This window comes from Cardiocondyla obscurior, linkage group LG11 (assembly GCF_019399895.1).
Source record: "Cardiocondyla obscurior isolate alpha-2009 linkage group LG11, Cobs3.1, whole genome shotgun sequence".
Taxonomy (NCBI): domain Eukaryota; kingdom Metazoa; phylum Arthropoda; class Insecta; order Hymenoptera; family Formicidae; genus Cardiocondyla; species Cardiocondyla obscurior.
In genome coordinates, this window is record NC_091874.1 from 609539 (window position 1) to 629254 (window position 19716).

General features: G+C 38.1%; 2 protein-coding genes and 3 non-coding genes across 9 annotated transcripts; 3 read left to right on the forward strand and 2 right to left on the reverse strand.

Moving 5' to 3' along the window:
• The first annotated feature begins 2389 nt into the window (after nt 1–2389).
• On the forward strand, nt 2390–8409 carry LOC139106505 (transcription factor ces-2). Its single transcript, XM_070663336.1, has 4 exons — nt 2390–5649; nt 6972–7199; nt 7776–7954; nt 8057–8409. The coding sequence occupies exons 1-4, from the start codon at nt 5541–5543 to the stop codon at nt 8255–8257; spliced, it is 717 nt and encodes a 238-aa protein (XP_070519437.1). The 5' UTR covers nt 2390–5540; the 3' UTR covers nt 8258–8409.
• Nucleotides 5851–5922, forward strand: Trnah-gug (transfer RNA histidin (anticodon GUG)). The gene has a single exon. It is a non-coding gene; the product is annotated as a tRNA-His (tRNA).
• On the reverse strand, nt 6740–6812 carry Trnar-ccu (transfer RNA arginine (anticodon CCU)). The gene has a single exon. It is a non-coding gene; the product is annotated as a tRNA-Arg (tRNA).
• Nucleotides 7591–7663, forward strand: Trnam-cau (transfer RNA methionine (anticodon CAU)). The gene has a single exon. It is a non-coding gene; the product is annotated as a tRNA-Met (tRNA).
• A 1177-nt stretch (nt 8410–9586) lies between the features above and the next one.
• LOC139106559 (protein FAM193A) lies at nt 9587–19604 on the reverse strand. 5 transcript variants are annotated; one of them, XM_070663431.1, is made up of 18 exons: nt 19107–19603; nt 17995–18194; nt 17741–17914; nt 17524–17660; nt 17259–17440; nt 17043–17173; nt 16815–16934; nt 16426–16725; nt 16237–16339; nt 16034–16106; nt 15694–15963; nt 15406–15582; nt 14741–14896; nt 14512–14648; nt 14087–14431; nt 12263–13991; nt 11274–12056; nt 9587–10653 (listed from the first exon to the last, which is right to left on the reverse strand). In XM_070663431.1, exons 1-18 carry the CDS (start codon nt 19392–19394, stop codon nt 10391–10393), a joined length of 5568 nt encoding a protein of 1855 aa, XP_070519532.1. In that variant the 5' UTR covers nt 19395–19603; the 3' UTR covers nt 9587–10390. The 5 variants fall into 5 exon arrangements, with proteins under 5 accessions (XP_070519532.1, XP_070519531.1, XP_070519530.1 ...); XM_070663430.1 differs by having other exon boundaries at nt 16435–16740; XM_070663429.1 differs by having other exon boundaries at nt 16426–16740.
• Between the last annotated feature and the right edge of the window lie 112 nt (nt 19605–19716).

Consider the following 19716-nt stretch of genomic DNA (forward strand, 5'->3'; position numbering starts at 1 on the left):
CCAGTGCCCCTCTTGTTATAGATGCAGCCGTTTACCTCGAGCACGTTGCGTCGTCACAGAAATCAGCGACTTAGTTCTCTGTTTCCGTCTCGTGCCAGTAGTTACGCATTTTTCAATCGCGACACATTGAATTTACATTTGATTATCGATTGCGAACGCTGTCGTTCGAAAAATGATCGTTTCTTGAAAATGTGGAAATGTACAATAGCTACCTACAAAGCAGACGATTTATTAAAATTTTTTTTTACCTAGTTGTTTGAATTCTTTTCGCTTAATTCAAAGCACTTGCACGTTTTCGAGGATTTTTTTTTTTACGTGTATTAATAAAGTTGTAAAATTATTTGATGCAAAAGATAAAGAGTAAAAAAAGAAAATCTACGAGATAGAATATTATTTTAAAAATTAATTAGTAATAAATTTTATTAAATATGAAAACAATAGAATTTTAAAAATAATCTCTCCATTGAATAAGTAGCTCACCTAACATGTTAGACGCGGGCATTAAAGTCTACTTGCATAAATTTTTGCGTTAACTCGGTACTGATATTTAAATCGAAATTACAACTAATAAGACGATCCTGTTCTTCGTTAATCAGAAACAAAACAAAAATATTAAAATATTTTTTTATGAAATGTCGTAATGTAAAATCTCGTTAAGAGAGTTAAATCCGAATTGTGAAGGAGTTGAGCGAATTGTGCCGCGACCGCTTTGATGAATTTTCCCCGTCCAAAAACGTCGGTAATTAGTCAAGTCCTAATAACGATTCTGCGGTTCCGAGTGGCGCGTGGAGCGAACGCGGGATTATAAATACCTCGCCGAAGCCGCAAAAATAAGAAAAGTTTAATCAGGATCGGGAGGTGGGCTAAAGAGGGAAAGAAAGGTAGAAGGGAAGCGTCCTCGTGACGACTTGATGAGATAACTTTATCCAAGTTGTGAAACAATGGGCGTCACGATACGTGACTTTGCGCGAGGGTGAAAGGAGAATCTGTGCTCCCTGCAGGTGCCACAATGAATCGGGTGAAGGGAAAGGAGGGGGAGAGGGATTACGGCGGAACGAGATTAAGGGGCTAGACACGCGACCACCTTAAATACCGCCTGTTCCGTTCTTCAGGTGTACGGTGACGATCGTATAACGGGGTTCGCGTTGCGTGAGCAGGCGCCGGGTTCCTTCCGTATCGTGCGAGAAAACGGAGCGCATTTTTGCGTGCGAAAATGCCTGTAAACTCTTTAGCGCTGGCACGGGATGCTAACAACGTGACGTTTCGTATGTAATTCGAGGAATATTATTGTGACCACCAGATAACGCAAGAGTACCCTTAAGACGTTAATGAGAGATGCAAATTAAAAATCTTAGGAAGGGAAACACAAACGCTCGGAAGCGTCAAACGTTCTAGACGAAATTGAAAATTGCCATGCGTGAATTCTCGCGTGTAAAAGACACGTCTACACGTGTATCGGAGACTCTGAGAGACGTCGATTAAACCGATTACCATCGGATAGTCGGGGACGGGCTCAGGGTGCGTCCACCGGTTTGCTGGCTTATCACGAGACGTGATGTCACGTTACCTGGTGGTCGCCGACAGGTGTTCGGGTTCGCATGACCAGGTCCGATCGCGTCCTGGGACTAAGCGCGGAAGCGTTATCGGCAGAAATCCAGTCACATAATGATAACGAGTACATCCGGAGCGAGCGGGCGGCGCAAAAATGCGCTTGCAACATTAATATTCTCGATCGACCTTTCTCCGCGTTAAAAGACTTAGCAAAAGTAAAAACAGAAAGTAAAGAAAAAAAAAATGCATACGCTCTTAAGTTTGATCTCGGCGAAGAACATTTAATCAACTGTTTGAGAAAAAGAAAAATCTTGAAGAAAAAGAGAATCTCTCTGAGAAAAAGATTTAATAAAAAATAAACGAATGAATAAATTAAAGTCGGATAAATCGCGTGGTGCAGAACGATTTTTGCGTACGAGTGGAAGCGACGCGGTGTTACTTGAACGTGCGTTTCATTTCTTTCGCGGCGCAACAACCAAACTCACACGAGAGGGACACACGATTGTTTCGAAGGCGCCTATAATTGCGAAGCCGTGGGATCGCGACCATGTGGCCACGGTCCCTTGTTGCCTCGCCCTTTTCCTCCCGTGTCCAGCCGAAACTCGCTCCCTTCCGCAGTAAATTAGATATTACGATACTAAATGACGTTATTTAACCCGCCTCGTGCGCGTGCCCCATAGAGTTGAATTTACATAGGTTTACGACATTATTGCGCGAACGATGCGCAGCTGACTGTCAATCTGTCCGCAACTATAAAACGGAGGATACGACTCGACGGAGTTACTCGCGATTATATCGAGAATAACAAACGGTAGAAAAAATTAAGTTACTTTGCGACAAAAATATGTAGCGGACGATACTATTAAAAATTTTAAACAGCTATTAGTATAACCGAGAAAAAAAAGAAAAATTTTTTTAATCATACTTTGCTCGGTACCATGAGTTTCCCCTTAACTACGAGGCTAAAAGGCATTCGAAAGAAAACTGGAAAGACATTTCCTATACATCTTTGAGACGTTTCTCGAGTTTGATTATCTACAGATTATACATAGAATGTCTGCACGGCGCAATCGAGCGATGCGGCACGGGGCATATGGAATTATTGCGAAGGTCAAAGGACGCGGAATATGATCGCGGGGCAAAAGTAATCGATCTCTTGACTGTTAATCGCGGGCTAGAGGATAATTACAGGACGAGCAAACTGCAACATTAATGAGAACAAGGGGAACGAAGGGGGGAGAGTAAGGAGATCGTACGGGGGAGGGTCGGACGCGATCTAGCACGCGCCGCCAGCTAATTTACTTCATAATAATTACCGGCAGCGCATTAAACATTCGTACGTAGGTAACGTGAAAGTGTCAGGTGCTGACTGTCCCAGAGGCAACATTAGAAGGCAACGTAGACACGTACGAGAGCGGCGAAGGCGGTTCTATCGCGGGGCGTGTACGTATAACGTATGTATAATGCGGCTCTCCGCCTTCGTATGTGTAAGATTCGCACCTGCATCGCCACCCGAGGTCTCCCAGAAGGACGAGGGAAGAAGATCGTAATTTCTCTGAAAATAGACCGGCCGAAGAATCGCGTTAACTCAGCCCGCGCGAAAGTTTCCTGAATTTCCGCATCGATCGGATCAAACTTGCTGCGAGATCCAACTTCGCTGCGCGATCTTTCTCGTGATTTTTCGTCATATTTTTGCGAACCCGAATTACCACAATTTCGAACAATTTGCATAAGGGAAAAGATTCTTTTCCATTACTTTATTTACGCGGTCGTGCTTCTTCTAATAAATTGCAATAATAATTTTTAAAACCTGAAGCTTATACATGCGCATATCGTCGCTTAACGCGTGCAGTAATCTTTTTCTTTCGTTTTTTCTTTATTTCTGTTTTTGTTTCGTTTGCTGCCCATTCGTTTTCTACCTTCTTAAAAAATTTTCACTTAGAACTATGATAAATGCATTTCTCTCCTCTCTCTCTTTTTCTCTCCTGTTTTTTTTTTTTTTTACATTAAATGCCAAGTGTGTGTGTGTGTACACGATGAGAAATAAATGACAAATGATTTTCAAAATTATGCATGTCATAAGAATTACAGATCGAGGCCGTGTAAGATGTGTATGTGCGATAAGTGTTAGTGATCAGTCATCGCGAGGCCGCGACATGTACCATCGAGCGATGAACTACACGAATCGTAGATAATATAGGCATAATGAATGGAAGATCCGAATCTCTCCGGTTACCTGAAATTGCGGTACTGGTCGTTATTTTTTTTTGCGACGATGAATATTTTATATTACGTTGTAGCATACTTTTATTGTGGGTTAAAATTGTAGCCTGGAATCAAGATTTCTTTACGTTTAATATAATTTACTAAAAATAATGAAATATATTTCTTTGAAACTAAACAGTCAAACATATCTTTTTAAAAACTTGCGTTGATTCAATTTAGTTTGATACTGGGATTGGAAATAGTACATTGCTCGTTAAAATACATCCGACAATGAGTTTAAACGCTCAGAAGATGGGTCGATCGCCTCATAAAAAATCAATTATAGTATTTTATCTTACCGTTAGATGAACTTTGATTGCAAGAAACCACTGCCGTGTAGCGATGTTATGTGTCTGACAACGTACGTACCTGCATATGTAACTGATTATTCCAAGAAAAGAAAACGCTCTTTCGCTTCGTTTTTCCTAATACATAAACTAATTTGCAATACAATTGCGATTTATGTTAATGTAGCTTTGTTTAAAATTAATATTCGACGAAGTCAGAGCCACAGTTTTATTAATTGCAGACTCGGCGGGTTCTCCGATCAATGCCTTCGCAACACTTCTGAAAGTAATGACGTGACAACGAAAAAAACGTCACGCATTAATATCCATTAGTATTGAAGAGCACAAACATTATATAGAACTTGCGGGATATCTACGCACGTCCTTTAGCACATCGTGTTCACATGACCTATTATAAGTCGCAGATTACAGATTGGCCTCATGATACAATAATGAAACAACGATGGAGGAGAAAGAGAAAGAGAGCGGTTAACAACCCACGATTGGTCGAACATATCCGCGCCCGTATTGCTCCTTGACCAACGAACAACGGTTGTTTCGACGGTAGGAACGAATCACCTGACGGCACGAAAATGCGCATGCACTAGGAGGCGGGATTGTTCGATTCGGGTGACCGGGCGATGCTGCAACACGTGACGTGACGTGACGCGATATCGCACTTGATGAAGCGGACATCTAATAGTCGAGGTAAACTGCTGTTTTGACCGCCGCGGAGTTCGCTGCGAGAGATCAAGACTTTTTTTAACAAGTGTCGAATGTTCGAATAATCGTGACCATCCTTTTGTTACATTATTTTGATCGAAGCGCGACGAGTGTACGTTGGTTGCAAAAAAAAATATATATATACAAATAAAAATAAGTAAAACATCGAATTTCAAATCTTGACAATGGGGCTATGTGTGCGGAAAAGGAATATAAATAGTGAAAAAAAGAATCAGATTGTATAATACGAGTCGTCACTGAAGAAATGTTGCGTTATGAGTTTATCAAAGATTTATAAAATGTCAAGTTTTAAATTCAATATTTATTTCGACTTTAATATGCTCGTATTAAAAATTTGTATACTTAAAAATAGGTATTATAATTAAATAGTGACATATACATATAAAGCGTAAAATAAAGTATACGTCGCCGAGAAGAGATTTCCTCATCGTAAAGTTATGATTCGTCGAACGGAACGATATCATTTTCGATTTCGCGAAGAATGTAATTGTCGTCGCCGACCGTGGCTCAAATTATACCTGGAGCGTTTTCCAAGATTTCGTTAATTTTGAAAAGACCATTTCTAACTTCTGTGTCTCCTATCTATATTATGATATCTGCATTTATGTCATCATTAAGAAGTTACCGTTCAAAGATTGAGAAGATGCGTAAAATACATCTCGACTTCGCGCGTTAAGAGATACTCTTCGAGAAATGAGTTCGCATTCCCATACGAGGACATTGTGTACCGGAAACGCAGTCTCTGGCGCGTTCTCGGCGCTGCATCTTTTACGGAGTTACAGCCTTTTCGCTCCAAACTCAGGTGTGTAAGTCACATTAATTTTATTCGTATTTCACACTTGTGCGTTAATATTTCATTCGAGTTACACATATACAGGTATTTCAGACACGTCGTCGCGGTATTCTTTGCTCGTTATTTTATTAGTCATGCATAAGTAGGCAAGTTGACCGATAGCTTGTTTGATCTATAATATTTTTCAATCATCTTTCGATTCCTCCAGTAGCCGTGATCGTCTAGAGGTTAGGACCCTACGTTGTGGCCGTAGTAACCCAGGTTCGAATCCTGGTCACGGCAATGTTAAAAACATTGTCACGGTGGAGGTTTTTTTTTATACAAATTTTGCTTCTCGCACTCGTTAATTGATACCTGTATTCGTTACCTGACGTAAAGCGATATATGTATATTAAAAAAAAAGGGAGCATATTGAAAAAGATACCAAGAAATAAATCGTTGCTCGTTAAGTCAATTTGGTTTTTGCGAGCGTGCAATTCTCGTTACAAACGTTCGTCTTTATTCACGGCATCGCAATTACATCGGGGTTTCCTTTTCTAAAACTGTAACTGGCGTTCGAGCAGTTAACATTCGAACAAATTTTACGACTCGACCTAACAGTTGCGGAGCAATTCGCGCGGACGCTATCGCTTTGCACGGTTTTGCATGAATCACAATGCACTAGTTATATTATCATCACGACATTTCAGACTCCGATATTTCATCGTCAGTAACATGCACGTAGCCGCGCGTCGGGTAAAAGTTTCAACTTTGCCCCAACAAAGTATCCGAGTGTCAAATAAATCTTGCATCGATCAAGCGAGCGAACAAATTGCGTTTCACATGCGACTAATTAATCGCGAAGAAGGGAAAGAAGCGAGCATTTATCACGGCATAACGCTTACGTAAAAACTGATTTGTGTGAGAAGTTAAAGATATTAAATGAATATTAATAAAACGTTACGTTATCAGGACGAAGATGTGTATGATATTTTTTTCTTCTCATACACATGCTATAGTAAAATTATTTTGACTTAAAATATTACTTTTATTTTTCAACCTATAGTTTATGACGTTTATGGTATGTGATTTAAATAAATGGTAAAAAAATAATAGAACTTACCCCTGGTGGGACTCGAACCCACAATCCCCGGTTTAGGAGACCGATGCCTTATCCATTAGGCCACAGGGGCGGTCGAAGGAATTGCCTGTAAATTATATAAACCATTCTGTTTAGTGTCATCTATGATTTACATTTATAAATTTATAATATCAAACGACTAAAGCACAATTGATAAAATGTGTATAACTTGTTTGATTTCAATTAATAAAATTACTATTTTTATTAGTAGATCTGTGCAGATATGAAGCATATCCGTCTCGAGATTATAGCTTCGTTGAGCCAGATATTTTACCCAATTCCATATCGGCGGATTCCTCATCCTCGCCGTTAACGTCCACTTCTTTGTCTGCGACGTTATCGCTCCCGGGAACTTTACTTCAACCGCCCTTTTTAGCAGCGATGCCTCCTCTGATGCAATCTCTCAGCGTGCCTCAATCGTTTCCAGCTTCTCCTACAGGTAAGCAACCCTTGACTTGTTTAACGCATTTACAATCAGTCAGCAAAATATTAACAAGCTATGCCAACTTACGTTTTCGTCACAGAGACAAATGTCACTTGTTAATTGATCACACAAATTACACGTTTATTATTTTACGTATACGCTATCTAAATTTTTTATTTGTAACATATTATATTCCACTTCTGTTGGGTTTCCGACGGCATCAATTAATACAACGAATTCTATTAGAATATTGCCAATATTTTGTCAATATAATATACAGTACGTAAATTGCAGAATTAATATGTTGTGTTAAAATTTGTTATTTAGGTATATTTAATATTATTACAAATTTATTAATATAAAAGGGTTTTATACTTATTTATTTAATAATAACTCGGAAACAACTGCCTCGGTAGCGCAGTAGGCAGCGCGTAAGTCTCATAATCTTAAGGTCGTGAGTTCGATCCTCACCCGGGGCAATTTTTTTATCTTTATGTCTATGTCCTTAATTAATATTATTTTATATATATATATATATATATATATATATATATATATATATATATATTATTTTATACGTGTATGAAATAGGTACTATGAACCATCACTTCGTCACTGCAAATGGAATAACTCCTCTCCACAGAAGACCTAGAAGCGAAAAGAAACCAATCCCGGATGATCAGAAGGATGAAAAGTATTACGAGAGACGTAAAAGAAATAACCAAGCGGCGAAGAAATCGCGCGACGCCCGCAAGATCAGAGAGGATCACGTAAGAGTACACAGATCCATGTTGGAAACGCGACTTTGATCAAACTATCATTAATTTAATTTTATTTCTTTAATCATTAATTATATTTATTTCTTTTCACAGATCGCGTTAAGAGCGACAATGCTGGAGCACGAGAATGCGATTCTCAAGGCACAGATAGTAACTCTTCGGGAGGAAGCACAATCGTTGCGGCACATGTTACTCAAGCAGCATGCCCCGGCAATACAATCGATCGAACGATCACTCTCGATGACGCCAGTTACGCTGTCCCCTCCACACACAACCGCGAGTCTAGATTGTTAATTCCTGAAAATTCCCTTGTGAAAGTTTAGAATCCTTGCTCAGCGCGGGAAATTGCTGTAGTAAAACTGGTAAGCAGAGAGCATAACTCGGAATCGCGGCTTCCACGCGTACAGATACAGAGGCTCGTCTGTGTGAAGCCAGCGTTTCGGCTGCCGTCGGATGGAAGAAAAGTATAGAGTTATACACTGTCTGTCGCCGGCAGTTATCGCAGATCCGCGAAGACTTCTCTCGCTCCGAATATTTTTTTTTATTTTTTTTTAATTAAATTAATTATTTTTTTTATTAAAAATTTTTAAGTAGTACGAAGTCAGAGTTACCGAATTGTGTATGGTCAGACATTTTCAAGGTATAAGTAGTACGACTCAACGACAAAGTCAGACATTATTAAATTATCAAATATTCGGAGCGAGAGAAGTCTTCGCGGATCTGCGATAACTGCCGGCGACAGACAGTGTACAGCTCTATACTTTTCTTCCATCCGACGGCAGCCGAAACGCTGGCTTCACACAGACGAGCCTCTGTATCGGACGCGTGGAAGCCGCGATTCCGAGTTGTGCTCTCTGCTGGTGAGTAGTTAATCGTAAATCACAGTTTGGCAATGGAGATTTTATAACGTATTTTGTTAATAAGTTTTTAATTTGTTCGTATTACCTTACACTCAAATTTGTATTTAATTATCTCAAACTCTGGAGACTGTATCATTAAATTGTCCAAGAAATATTGTATTTTACAAGTTGCAATAACACTCTAACGTATTAAAAATTTTTTCTTTATTAAATGATTTAATAATATTCATTACTTTGTATGTTATAACGTTGGAAACACGGATACGTTTTTAAATGTAAAGAAACGTAAAAAGAAAAACCCAATATTTTTTTATACCTAAAAGAACAAAACTTGTGTTAATATTTTAGGAATTATAGGGAAATAAGAAATGATTTCTAAATTTTTAGATTTTTTTTTATCTAAAGATTTAGATAAAGGATATTTATGGTGCATATGCACTTTTGTAACACTTCCTCTGAATATGTAATATAATTACAAATAATATAATTCACAAATTTATCCTAATTAAAATTTCTTTTGCAATAAATATCTTTTTCAATTCTTCAAATAGAAATTACCGACGTAATGAACAAGACATATAATGCTGTGTACTTACATTAGTGTGCTACATAGCACATTAATATAGTATATACTATAAGTGTATTGCGTATTTATGTGTGCACATACGCATATGTATACACACACCCGCGCGTATATTCTTTATCAAGTTTTTTGTCGCATGAGGATAAAGTTATGTACATTGAAAAGAATAGTAAACTATCGTTCCACACACTGTCTTGTTTACCGTATAAAAAGTATTTTAATTACAATACAATAAGAAACAATGCGACGTACATTTTGTATATGTACCTTCCCAGTGCGCGTTCTATATGCTAATATAGACTACTTATACGAGTACAGATTATTTCTATAAGGAAAATGTAGATACAGAAACACATTAAGGTAATACATATGTTCTAAGTAGATAAAAATTACTACTTTTATCGAAGGAAAAAATAATAAAAAGAACAATGTGTACGTCCATCGTCCGTCATTCACGTATGTGTATCTGCGTCGAGTGGTGCAAGTTCTCCGATCCTCGTCGGTATAAGATCTTGCAAAGCTACAAGCGCAGCACATATCTCGTAACAATTTTTTAAACTGATGTTATTGCATTAACTTTACAATCATATCTTATCTCTAAAATATCTGACGAGATCAAATTTTTACAAATGCGGTTAACCTCATCCAGGAGGAAAGTTTAAAGCGACGTTTCATGTTTTACATATCACGATATACATATATAATAACACCATCGTACAATGATCGTCCCGCCGTCAGAATTTTCACCTCTGTTTCATTTCTCTAAAACGTTAAACATTTAAGTATTCATCTACGAAGGCATTACATACATACTTGTCTTTCTATAAAAACCTGAAACCGATAACGATGACGATGTCAAATATATACGAATCGTTCGCAGTACGATCGCGTTTTAAATTGCGCATTTGTATCACCGAAAATGGCAGTAATCGCGTGTCAAAGCACGTGGATGGTTGTACGTGATTATGGAGATTGTTATACAAGTCAGTTAGCCGCTATTGCAGCGGCCGTCGCCGCCGCACCCGACGACGAAGCCGTCGACGAAGATGACGACGACGTTGATGAAGACGACGACGACGAGGATGACTTCTTCTTCAGTACGATATCCTTGATATTGAGATTGACTTTTTCCTTGTGCAGTGGTGGCACCGACTGCAGGCAGAATCGCTTAAAGGCCTCCAGCTCGCGCTCATCGTCGTCCATCTCCTCGTCGTTCTCGAGGTCTATATCTTTAGGCGTGAATACCTCTGTAAAAGACACGTTCTGCGATAGATTGCAAACGAAGTGGAAAAGTTTTCGTCCAAAAGCGCTCCATTTACGTTATTCTAGCACTCGTGTTAAACCTCGGTGTTTATTGTCGCCAGCAACATATACTGTTTATTTTCTCACAGCAATTTATTATGAATAAAGAAAAAATTACAGAAACAAATTCTTAAAAGCGTCTTTTTCTCTTTTCCGTCGTTTTCTACTTGAGATATGCTTTCAAGACTCGATCTTAAAAATCTCTTTATCTAGACAATGTAATATTCTAACACAGGGCAGGGTTCTCTTTTTACTGGCACAGAAAGAAAAAAAAATTATCCTTGATGCGATAAACCTATATAAGCATCTAAGACATACGTGCAGCTATAGAAACAAACGAACGGGACCTAGCCACAGCAAGCATGGAGGTTAGAATACCGAGAGGGAGCGTAAACTGTATTTCGGGCGAGGTATTCTTACCTCCATGGTAACAAGCGTGAGAAACAACCAGGGGAAGATACGTGCCTTTATAACGTATTCGTGTAATTTAACGCGTGTTAAAGAAAACCAACAAAATGAAAGAAGCAAATTTACATGTTAAAGTTTGATTATTGTTGTTTCTCACCAACGAGGTCCAAGTCATCTCCGCATTGTCCCGTGCCGCTTCCGCGCTTCTTTTTTTTCTTGCTCTTTCCGCTGCCACTGCCGCAACTGGCTCCGCCGTTGATCGCTGTTATCGAGGTGACGCTCATTGTCGTCTCCTTCGTTGCGGCGCACATCGCCGATGTTTGCCGCGTATCTTCCATCCCCGTCGCTTCCGGCTTCACCTTCGTTAAAGTGACGCTAGTACCTTTGAGATTGATACCGTTCTCCGGTATCGGTTGGCCGTTTGTCATCTGACTGATTTGGATGTTGGCGAGCTCCGACAGAGAAGATGTGCAATCGGATTGCACGCTCAATCGACTACGCAATTCCGCCAGGCTCGACGATATGACGCCGTTTACGTGTTTCACACTCAGCTGGCCACAGTCAGTCGCCGCTGCCGTTCTGCCCGCCGATGACAGATCGCCTTTGACTATGTAATCCGGCTTGGGCGGTGATGTTAAACCTGCGTTAATCGCCTGTTGCAAAGCCGGACTGCGGATCGTCACCATGCCGTTTTCCGAAACTTTAATGATCGCAGCCTGCTGCGTCGGCGGCACCTTCATCGGACCGAAAGACGGGTTCCTGATGGTCACCATGTTCGTCCCGGGATTGTGCAGTATCCTCGCCGGTTCGTCCATTACGTGATCGCTTACTAACGTATCGCTATTTGGCACTGGCGCGCTCGCTGTGTTACCCGAACTGGCTGAATTCTTATTTTTCTTTTTTTTCTTTTTACCGGTAGTGGGAGTTTGTAACTGAGAATCTATGCAGAGAAAATAATAAAAAAAGTTATGCGTGGATATTAATAAGAATAATATAAATCGAAAGAGAGAAGTATACTCTATTAAAAAAAAAAAAAAAAAAAAGTTTAGAATATAGTGATTACAATTGTATTAAAATTAATTCCTCAACATATGGCTATCTTTATCTTAAAAAGTAAGATAAATCTATACAAAAACTTTAACTTACCTTTTTCATTTGCTTTCGGTAGCAGATCTTGTTTGAGCTTGCCCGTGTCCACCACTATGACATTTCCACCCGCCTGCGAACTCGCGTAGCTCGACTGCACCCCAGCCATTGGTGCAGCGATGATGGTAGTTTGTTTGGGCGGATTCACCGGTTTTGGCAAAGGTGCCGTTTTGATTGGAAGCGGTTTGGGCGGCGCGTCGACTTTTGTAATCGTGATGCCCGGTGGTAACTTAAGATTTTCGATGTTGATTTTGGAATTTGGCCCGATGTCTTTAAACTGGCTGCTAAGCGATGGCGAACCAACTCGCTCGGAACACAGATTTTGGACCTCCGTGGGCGCACGTTCCTTACTCATAGCAGTTTGATTTGTTTTATTAACATTATTACTTTTTTGGGAATCGTTTTTACTCGCCGTGCTCCTATTACTCGCGTTATTATTATTTTTATTGCTTTTATTGGTATTCGATTGTGGATTTTTGTCTTGCTGCTGCTGCTGTTGCTTCTTTGCCTTCTTGCTAATAGTGGACTCATTTATGATCTGATTCTGCTGCTGCTTCTGCGACACTGGAGTTTGAGGAGGAGTGTTCGCTTTATTTTGCTTTTTGTTAGTCGCGTTTTGCTGGTTCTTATTCATTGTATTTTGTTGTTGCAACATGTTCTCTTTGTTCTCCGTATTTCTTTTATCTTTTTTAGATTTTGAATTTTTACCCTCGTTAATACTCTGTTGCTGGACTTTTCTCTCATCCGTATGCTTACTATTTTTCGATTTCTCGTTATTTGCTTGTTCGAGCTTCTTCAAGTTTTTACCATTACTAGTTTTAATCTGAGTCTGTTGCTTGGAATTATTTGATTGGTTTGATTGTAACTTGTTTCCTTGTTGCTGCAAGGTATTATTGTTATTAATCGTTTTGACTTTCTTTTTTTTCCCGTTGTTACTTTGATTTTGTTCTTGCTCCGATTTGTGAGATAGTTCTTTAGTCTGACCGTTCACTAACGTAAAAAGAACTTTATCTTCGGCCGGAGTTTGTCCTTTCAAAGTAATCGTAACCGTAGGTTCAGTGCTATTTGAATTAATTTCTCTCCTAATAGTAACTATTTGTGGTTGAGATTCCGTATGCGTTGTAGTTTCGGGTTCTTTCGTCTTTTCTTTTTCCAGCTTTTTCATTTCCTTTTTTAATTTCTTTCTTTCTTTTTTCGTTAATTTTTTGTCGTGTGAATCAACGTCGGATAGTTTGCTTGGAGTAGTACTTGAATTGTTTTTTGCAGTATTACACGTAATGTTATTAATACTTGTTAACGGCTTGCTGCCTTTATTGCTATCAATTTTATCATTTTTTATATTACTCTTATTCCCTTGGCTAAAAGTCGTACCTCGCACGTCGCACTTGTCCGCACTATTAATACTTTTGTTTTTCGCGTTCGAATTCGCAGATGCCGTTTTTGTCTTGTTACTCAAATTAATAATACTATTACTACCGCAATTACTACTATTATTACTACAAACGTCTTGCTTATCCTTTTTCCTACTGTTTAATTGTTTTACTGCAGGTAAAGATGGCGACGTTGGTAAAATGGAAACTTCTGGTAAATTACATTGAGGTAATAATCTTTGAGGTATAGGTTTTTGAGGATCGACAACGGTAATCGTAACCTCTGGTGTCTTTTTTTGTAATTCTATTAACTTTTGTCTCTCCGCTTCTTGCCTGTCCTTCTTTAATTTTTCCTCAAGCTGTAAAAAGATTTATAACACTATAATTATTGAACATGTACAGCTACATAAATTTCAATATAACTGATATAAGTACAATTTACATTCAAACGAACCTTTCGCTGTTTCTGTCTCGCTTTCTTCTCAGCTTTCTTGTTGTCTTTTTTCCCACTTTGATTGCCCTCGATAAATTCTAACAGTTCTTCCAAATCTCGTTGATCTCGCTGATCATACGGGATCGCGGACATCGTCGAAATTGGAGTGTTCGATCTAAGAATCGAATTTGTCACGGAACTCTTGCCTTCGGAATTAGCGTTGGGAATCGATAATTCCGACGGGCTTTTCTGCGGACTGCATCCGGTTACGACGGTCTTGCATTTTTTTGCTTTCTTCTTCGTTAGAAGTTGTCGCAGTCGTTCTCGCATTTCTTTGTAGTTTCGACTCACCGGTGCGACTGACGGCTGAAAATAACGATTTTATTATACTGTTCGTTTAAGCGATAAAGACATTTTTAATAAGTATTTTAAAGGACTCCACTCACCATTCCGTGGCCAAAAACCTCACAGTAACAACAGTCGCAGTGTCTCACATTGGCATCCCTCTGTGCAGAACTACTAGTGGAGCACGAGTCCTCTTGACTGCTCCCTGAGTCCGAACAATCCCCATCTCCTGAACTTACTGAAATAACAGATACAAGATTAAAATGTAAGCAGCCAAATAATAAAGATAGCTTTGAAAGACGTATACAACGCATATAAATGTTTACTAACGATCGTTACACGACATTCTCTTGATATGTTCGACGTTGGCTTGCTTGTGGCACGCATGCGGTGTATGATTGAGTGGGCGAAGTCTCGGGTGAGAACACGGAACTATGTTTTTCGTCAGATCCGGTATCGGTCCATGAGTGTGCGAATGAGTGTTACCTATGATTGCGCGAAGAAAAAATGTATACGAATGTGCGTATTTAATAAATAGACAGCGATAAAATACAGAAAGAAGATTAATCGAAATGAGCTGCTTTCTGGCAATGCCATGTACACAGTTAAAACGTTGTAATCGTCGGCCGTAGATCACTCAATTGTAATTATCAAACAGAAATTATTATAATTAACTAATGTCCCCGAATGTAATAATGCGCGCGAATTGGGATCTTCTAAAAAACAGCGAAACGCATGGATTTATTCTAGTAATAAATAAATTAATAATGTAAATTCGTAAAAATTCGTATAATAAACAAATTTTTTACTAAAAAAAATTAATTCTCACAACAAAAGTAATTCAATTCTGACATTTTTATGTTTAAAAATATTTGTGTGAAATGAGCTAATAAGCGCTTCAGCTATAAGTCGACACTTTATAATCCCGTGTCTCCTAACTAAAAAGCACGCTTGATGACACGTGCAATGTAGAAAAAAAAATGGTTTAAACTTACCCTGATGCATGCTGTGATTGTGCGTTTGTGTTGTAGAATGCCTTGTTTGAGTTTGAGCAGGTTGAGTAGAGCCAGTCTTCGCGACAGACTTCTGACTCGATTCTGGATTAGTCTTTGCAACAGAGGTTGACGTCATCGCTTTGGGATGACCGTTCGCTACGACTGTCTCGGATATGGCTTATTTTTGACACAGATTGGTTATTATTCGACAATAATTTAAATTAATGTTTAATTAATCAGTTAAAAAGAAATTTAACAATATTTTGCGCAAATACTATTTAGACTTACATTTAGGCAAGCAGGGACATATATCCCATTTGCGTTTTGAGTTCAACAAACAAGGACAGGGAGGGCTTTCTAGAATTTCGTTTTTTCTCTCTGCTATTTCTTGAGCATGCTGATAAACACAAAGACAAGGCTCCGATTCGGATATTTTCGAAGCAGCATATTTGTGGATACCGTCACGCATACCCAATTCCTTCTTTTTTTTGTCATCGTCATTCGAACTATCTAATTTCTTTTTATCTTGCGTTGGTGTACAACTTGTAGGAACAATTTCTGAAAATACATTTATCTATTTTTTTATCTGTCTGGGATATCCCATTCGTAATTAATTAATTTTTTTTACCTGGAAATCCATTATTAAGTGAAGACAAAGATTTTATTTCGTTTTTTTCAATATTTTCATCCTTATGTATATCCTATAAAAAGATTGATATAAAAATAAATTAGAAAATATTAAAGAAAAAAAAAAAAAAAAAAAAAAAAAAAAAGGAAAGATGAAACAATCATTAATAAAAATTAATAAAATTTGAAATGTAAATTTTTTACCGTATGATCTAATTCAGGTTCATTGCACGTATAACATTCGCATTCTTTTCCCATTTCAGAGGAAGAGAGGTACTCTGTGTCACAAGAAGCGTCATTGCTTGCTCTAAAACAAGTCAAAATTATTTAATGTATTATCTGAAATAATAAAAATTAAGAAAAAAAGATCTTATAAGTGTCTGTACGACATACCTTACTGACCTGACAGCGTATTGTGCTAATTGACACGTTGTACGTGTATAATCGTAACAGTTAGAATCATCTTCTCCAGAAACGTCCACTTCACTTGCAGTTAATGCCCCGGCTACATCTGTCAACTTCTGATGCTGAGCTTTATTCCAATCGTCTAACATTATTTGAACTATGTCTATGCTCGACGGCATAGTTATGGAATCCGAATTAAAATCCAATACTGGACTTAAAGGTGGACTATCGTTTTCAGACGTGTGCGCGATGAGCGACGAAAACTGCCCGTGAATCTCTTGCATTTCACTGTAAAATTGATCACTATGGATTATATTTAAAAAAAAAAAAAAAATCACAGAAAACTTAATCAGAACTTGTTCATTTATTTATCTTACTTTCCGATGTCGGATGTTCTGTTCAACATGCTGTGCTCCATGAATTTACGTGTCGCTGTAGACACTACCCAAGCTTCTCTAATTTGTCTAAGTCTTGTCATACGAACGGCTTGTTCTGCACTGAAATCATATCTTGTTTATACAATACTATCTTTTTAATTATTTTTGCTACTTAACTTTGTCGAACGTTTCAAATAATTACACGAGCATCGATGTTTTTTGACTTACTTGTATTTATCCATCCACGATTCTGTTTCAGGCCACAAATTACCGATTTTTGTCATCTCATCGTCGAACGACAAATATCTATGAACAAGAGCTTGGTACTTTGAACCTTTCAATGGTAGAAGTTTTTTTAGCTGCAAATACATGCATGTATTACATACAGATGTAGTATATTACGTTGCAAATATTATTGGACTTGTATAAAATGTAGTATTTTACCTGTCCAATAAATGTAGGTAAATTATTTTGCAATAAAGCATCATTATATACATAAATCTGGTATAACTTTTTAAACAAGCAAACCCACGTCAAGTTTGAGTTGAAACACTTTTTCAATGGCTTTACTAATTCGGAAATGAAAATCGCCGTCGATACTAGAGAATCATAATCGTTCAAGAGACCTATAACATTGTGAAATATTCAAATAAATTTGATATCTATTATATATATTTTGTAACTTTCATTTACAAAGAGTAATACTAACAAGTAAGAAAAAGTTCAGCTAAATTTGCGCTACGATCGTGTAGGAGAGCAATCAACCGGATTTTTACTTCTATTACAAACTCTTGCGCCTGGCTTACTAGTCTCATGAAAAGTTGATGAGAATCTCTTTTGCATAATCTACAACAAACAATACTATTATGCAAAAATCTGCTCAACAGTAACAACATAAAATATTTTAGTACATTAAAGTTTCTTACTGAATAACAGTATTATGCATGTCTGCAGTAAACTTGCCGCGATGTGATTGCGGAGAATCAAATATATGAACCGTCTCCAGAGCGGTGTTAAAAGCAGTGCGTATATATTGACGCAATTCTGCCCACAGGTTTTGGAAGTTCATAGCCTTCTGTAGCTCTTCTCTAAATATATCTCTGCACATACATATAAAACATTTGCAATTACCGTAACATTTTTTCGTCTCTTAATTTTCTTTTTAATGTTTTATTTTTACCGTTTAGCTTTATAATCAGCTGGATTATCACAGGAGCACGATTCTTTTTCAAAATGTGACTGACTATCCATCATTGCTGCAGAGGAATACAGCTTGGCGAGCGTATCGGTGCTTACTAGAGACAATTTGTGACGGTTTTTGTCAGCCACCCTTGCACCTCTGATGAATGCATCTATCACACGCTGGTCAGTCGTTCCACACTGCAAGTAAAATATTCAATTTAGCAAACTTATGTAATTTCCATTTATTAATATATTTTGTATTAATTTTTTTGTAATAATTTTCTATAAATTGTTTATAAATTTATATAAATTTCTATAAATTATTTTCTAATAATTGTAATAATTTTCTATAAATATATTACAACAGTACAACAATAAAATAAATACTACTAATCCATACAATAAATTAGAAATATGTAGCAAGGTATAGCAATACTTTGCAATACACATAATAAAATATATTGTACTGGTAAAAACGGCAATTATTGTAAATTTTTTTAAATAGTGGTTAACCTCTCAGAAAATAATTAATTAACTTTCGGGTATAACAAAATTTTTTTAATGCATTTTTTATGCTAAGCACAGCTAAAATTTGCTAAACACAGTGGTGGCAAAAACAGCAAACATCTACCAAGCCACAGATATTATATGAAATAATTATTGGGTATACATTTTTTGTTTTATTTAATACATTTTTTATTGTCAAAAACAGCAATCACTATTTTGAAATAAATTCTTAGGACTGCTTAATAACTGACACAAGAAAAATTACTAAGACATAACATAAAAGAACATGTTTGCATTGGTCCATCTGACAGAGATATCATTATTGTTTTGAAGACTAAAAGTTTTAATTTACAAACATATGATAATGATGATTAAAATCACAGATGCATACAGATGCATTAAACTTTGAAAAAAAAAAAAAAAATTACAACCGATTGAGTTAAGTGATCAAATTTCTTGCTTTAAGGAGATTGTATGATTTCAGATTTAGAGATTGCCTGTTGGGTTCCAAATTACATAAGTATTACAGTATTCACATGAGATGTTGGGACATGACGGCGTATCCTGGTTCACGCGAAGCGAGATAAAATGAGAACGGCATACCCCGGTGGGATCGTAGTCGGCCACCGTGGGGAACGCGCAAGCGTCCCCGTTCTCGTGGTCGCTTGTCGCGTCCACGTCTCGGTGTGTCCACGTAGAATCGTTGCGGTAGTCGGCGGCATCATCGAGCCGCCGTTTCGTCGCTGTTGCTGCTGGACCATTGTCGTCGGCCATCGTCGCCTCGGCGGCGTTACTTTTCTCAGTGATGATGGTGGTGACGACGGTGGTGGCGGCGGCAGCGGTGGTGATGCTCTTCTCACGTCGACCGTCTTCGCCGTCGCTGCCGCTCATGACGGAGCCGCTCTACGCACCGTGGTCTCAATTGCACGCACGTCACGACGTCCCGTGTGTCAGGCCAGGTAGCTAGCACAAAATCGATGCGCAACTGTATTACAAGACCTACACCCTTCACCCGGAACCACGTAAACACCACAAATCGCACATTTGCGACAGGCACTTGCAACCCTCACTCAATATGGCGTCTCGCGTGTGACCACGAACCACGAAGTGACAAGAAGGAGAACTAATTATATATATATTAAAATGGCTGATCCGTAGTTTACGGATTGGCCACTAGAGTCTGCTACTGTAGTCTTTTAAGTCGAGTTTATAA

Excerpts from the sequence above, each read along its gene's own strand:
- LOC139106505 (XM_070663336.1), top strand. The coding sequence starts at position 5,541 with ATGAGTTCGCATTCCCATACGAGGACATTGTGTACCGGAAACGCAGTC. Across the intron at positions 5,650-6,971 it reads CCTTTTCGCTCCAAACTCAG|ATCTGTGCAGATATGAAGCA; the intron begins GTGTGTAAGTCA and ends TTTTATTAGTAG. Across the intron at positions 7,200-7,775 it reads GTTTCCAGCTTCTCCTACAG|GTACTATGAACCATCACTTC; the intron begins GTAAGCAACCCT and ends TGTATGAAATAG.
- LOC139106559 (XM_070663429.1), bottom strand. The coding sequence starts at position 19,394 with ATGAGCGGCAGCGACGGCGAAGACGGTCGACGTGAGAAGAGCATCACC. Across the intron at positions 17,174-17,258 it reads TACCTACATTTATTGGACAG|CTAAAAAAACTTCTACCATT; the intron begins GTAAAATACTAC and ends ATGTATTTGCAG. Across the intron at positions 15,583-15,693 it reads ATGTCCCTGCTTGCCTAAAT|CCATATCCGAGACAGTCGTA; the intron begins GTAAGTCTAAAT and ends GTCAAAAATAAG.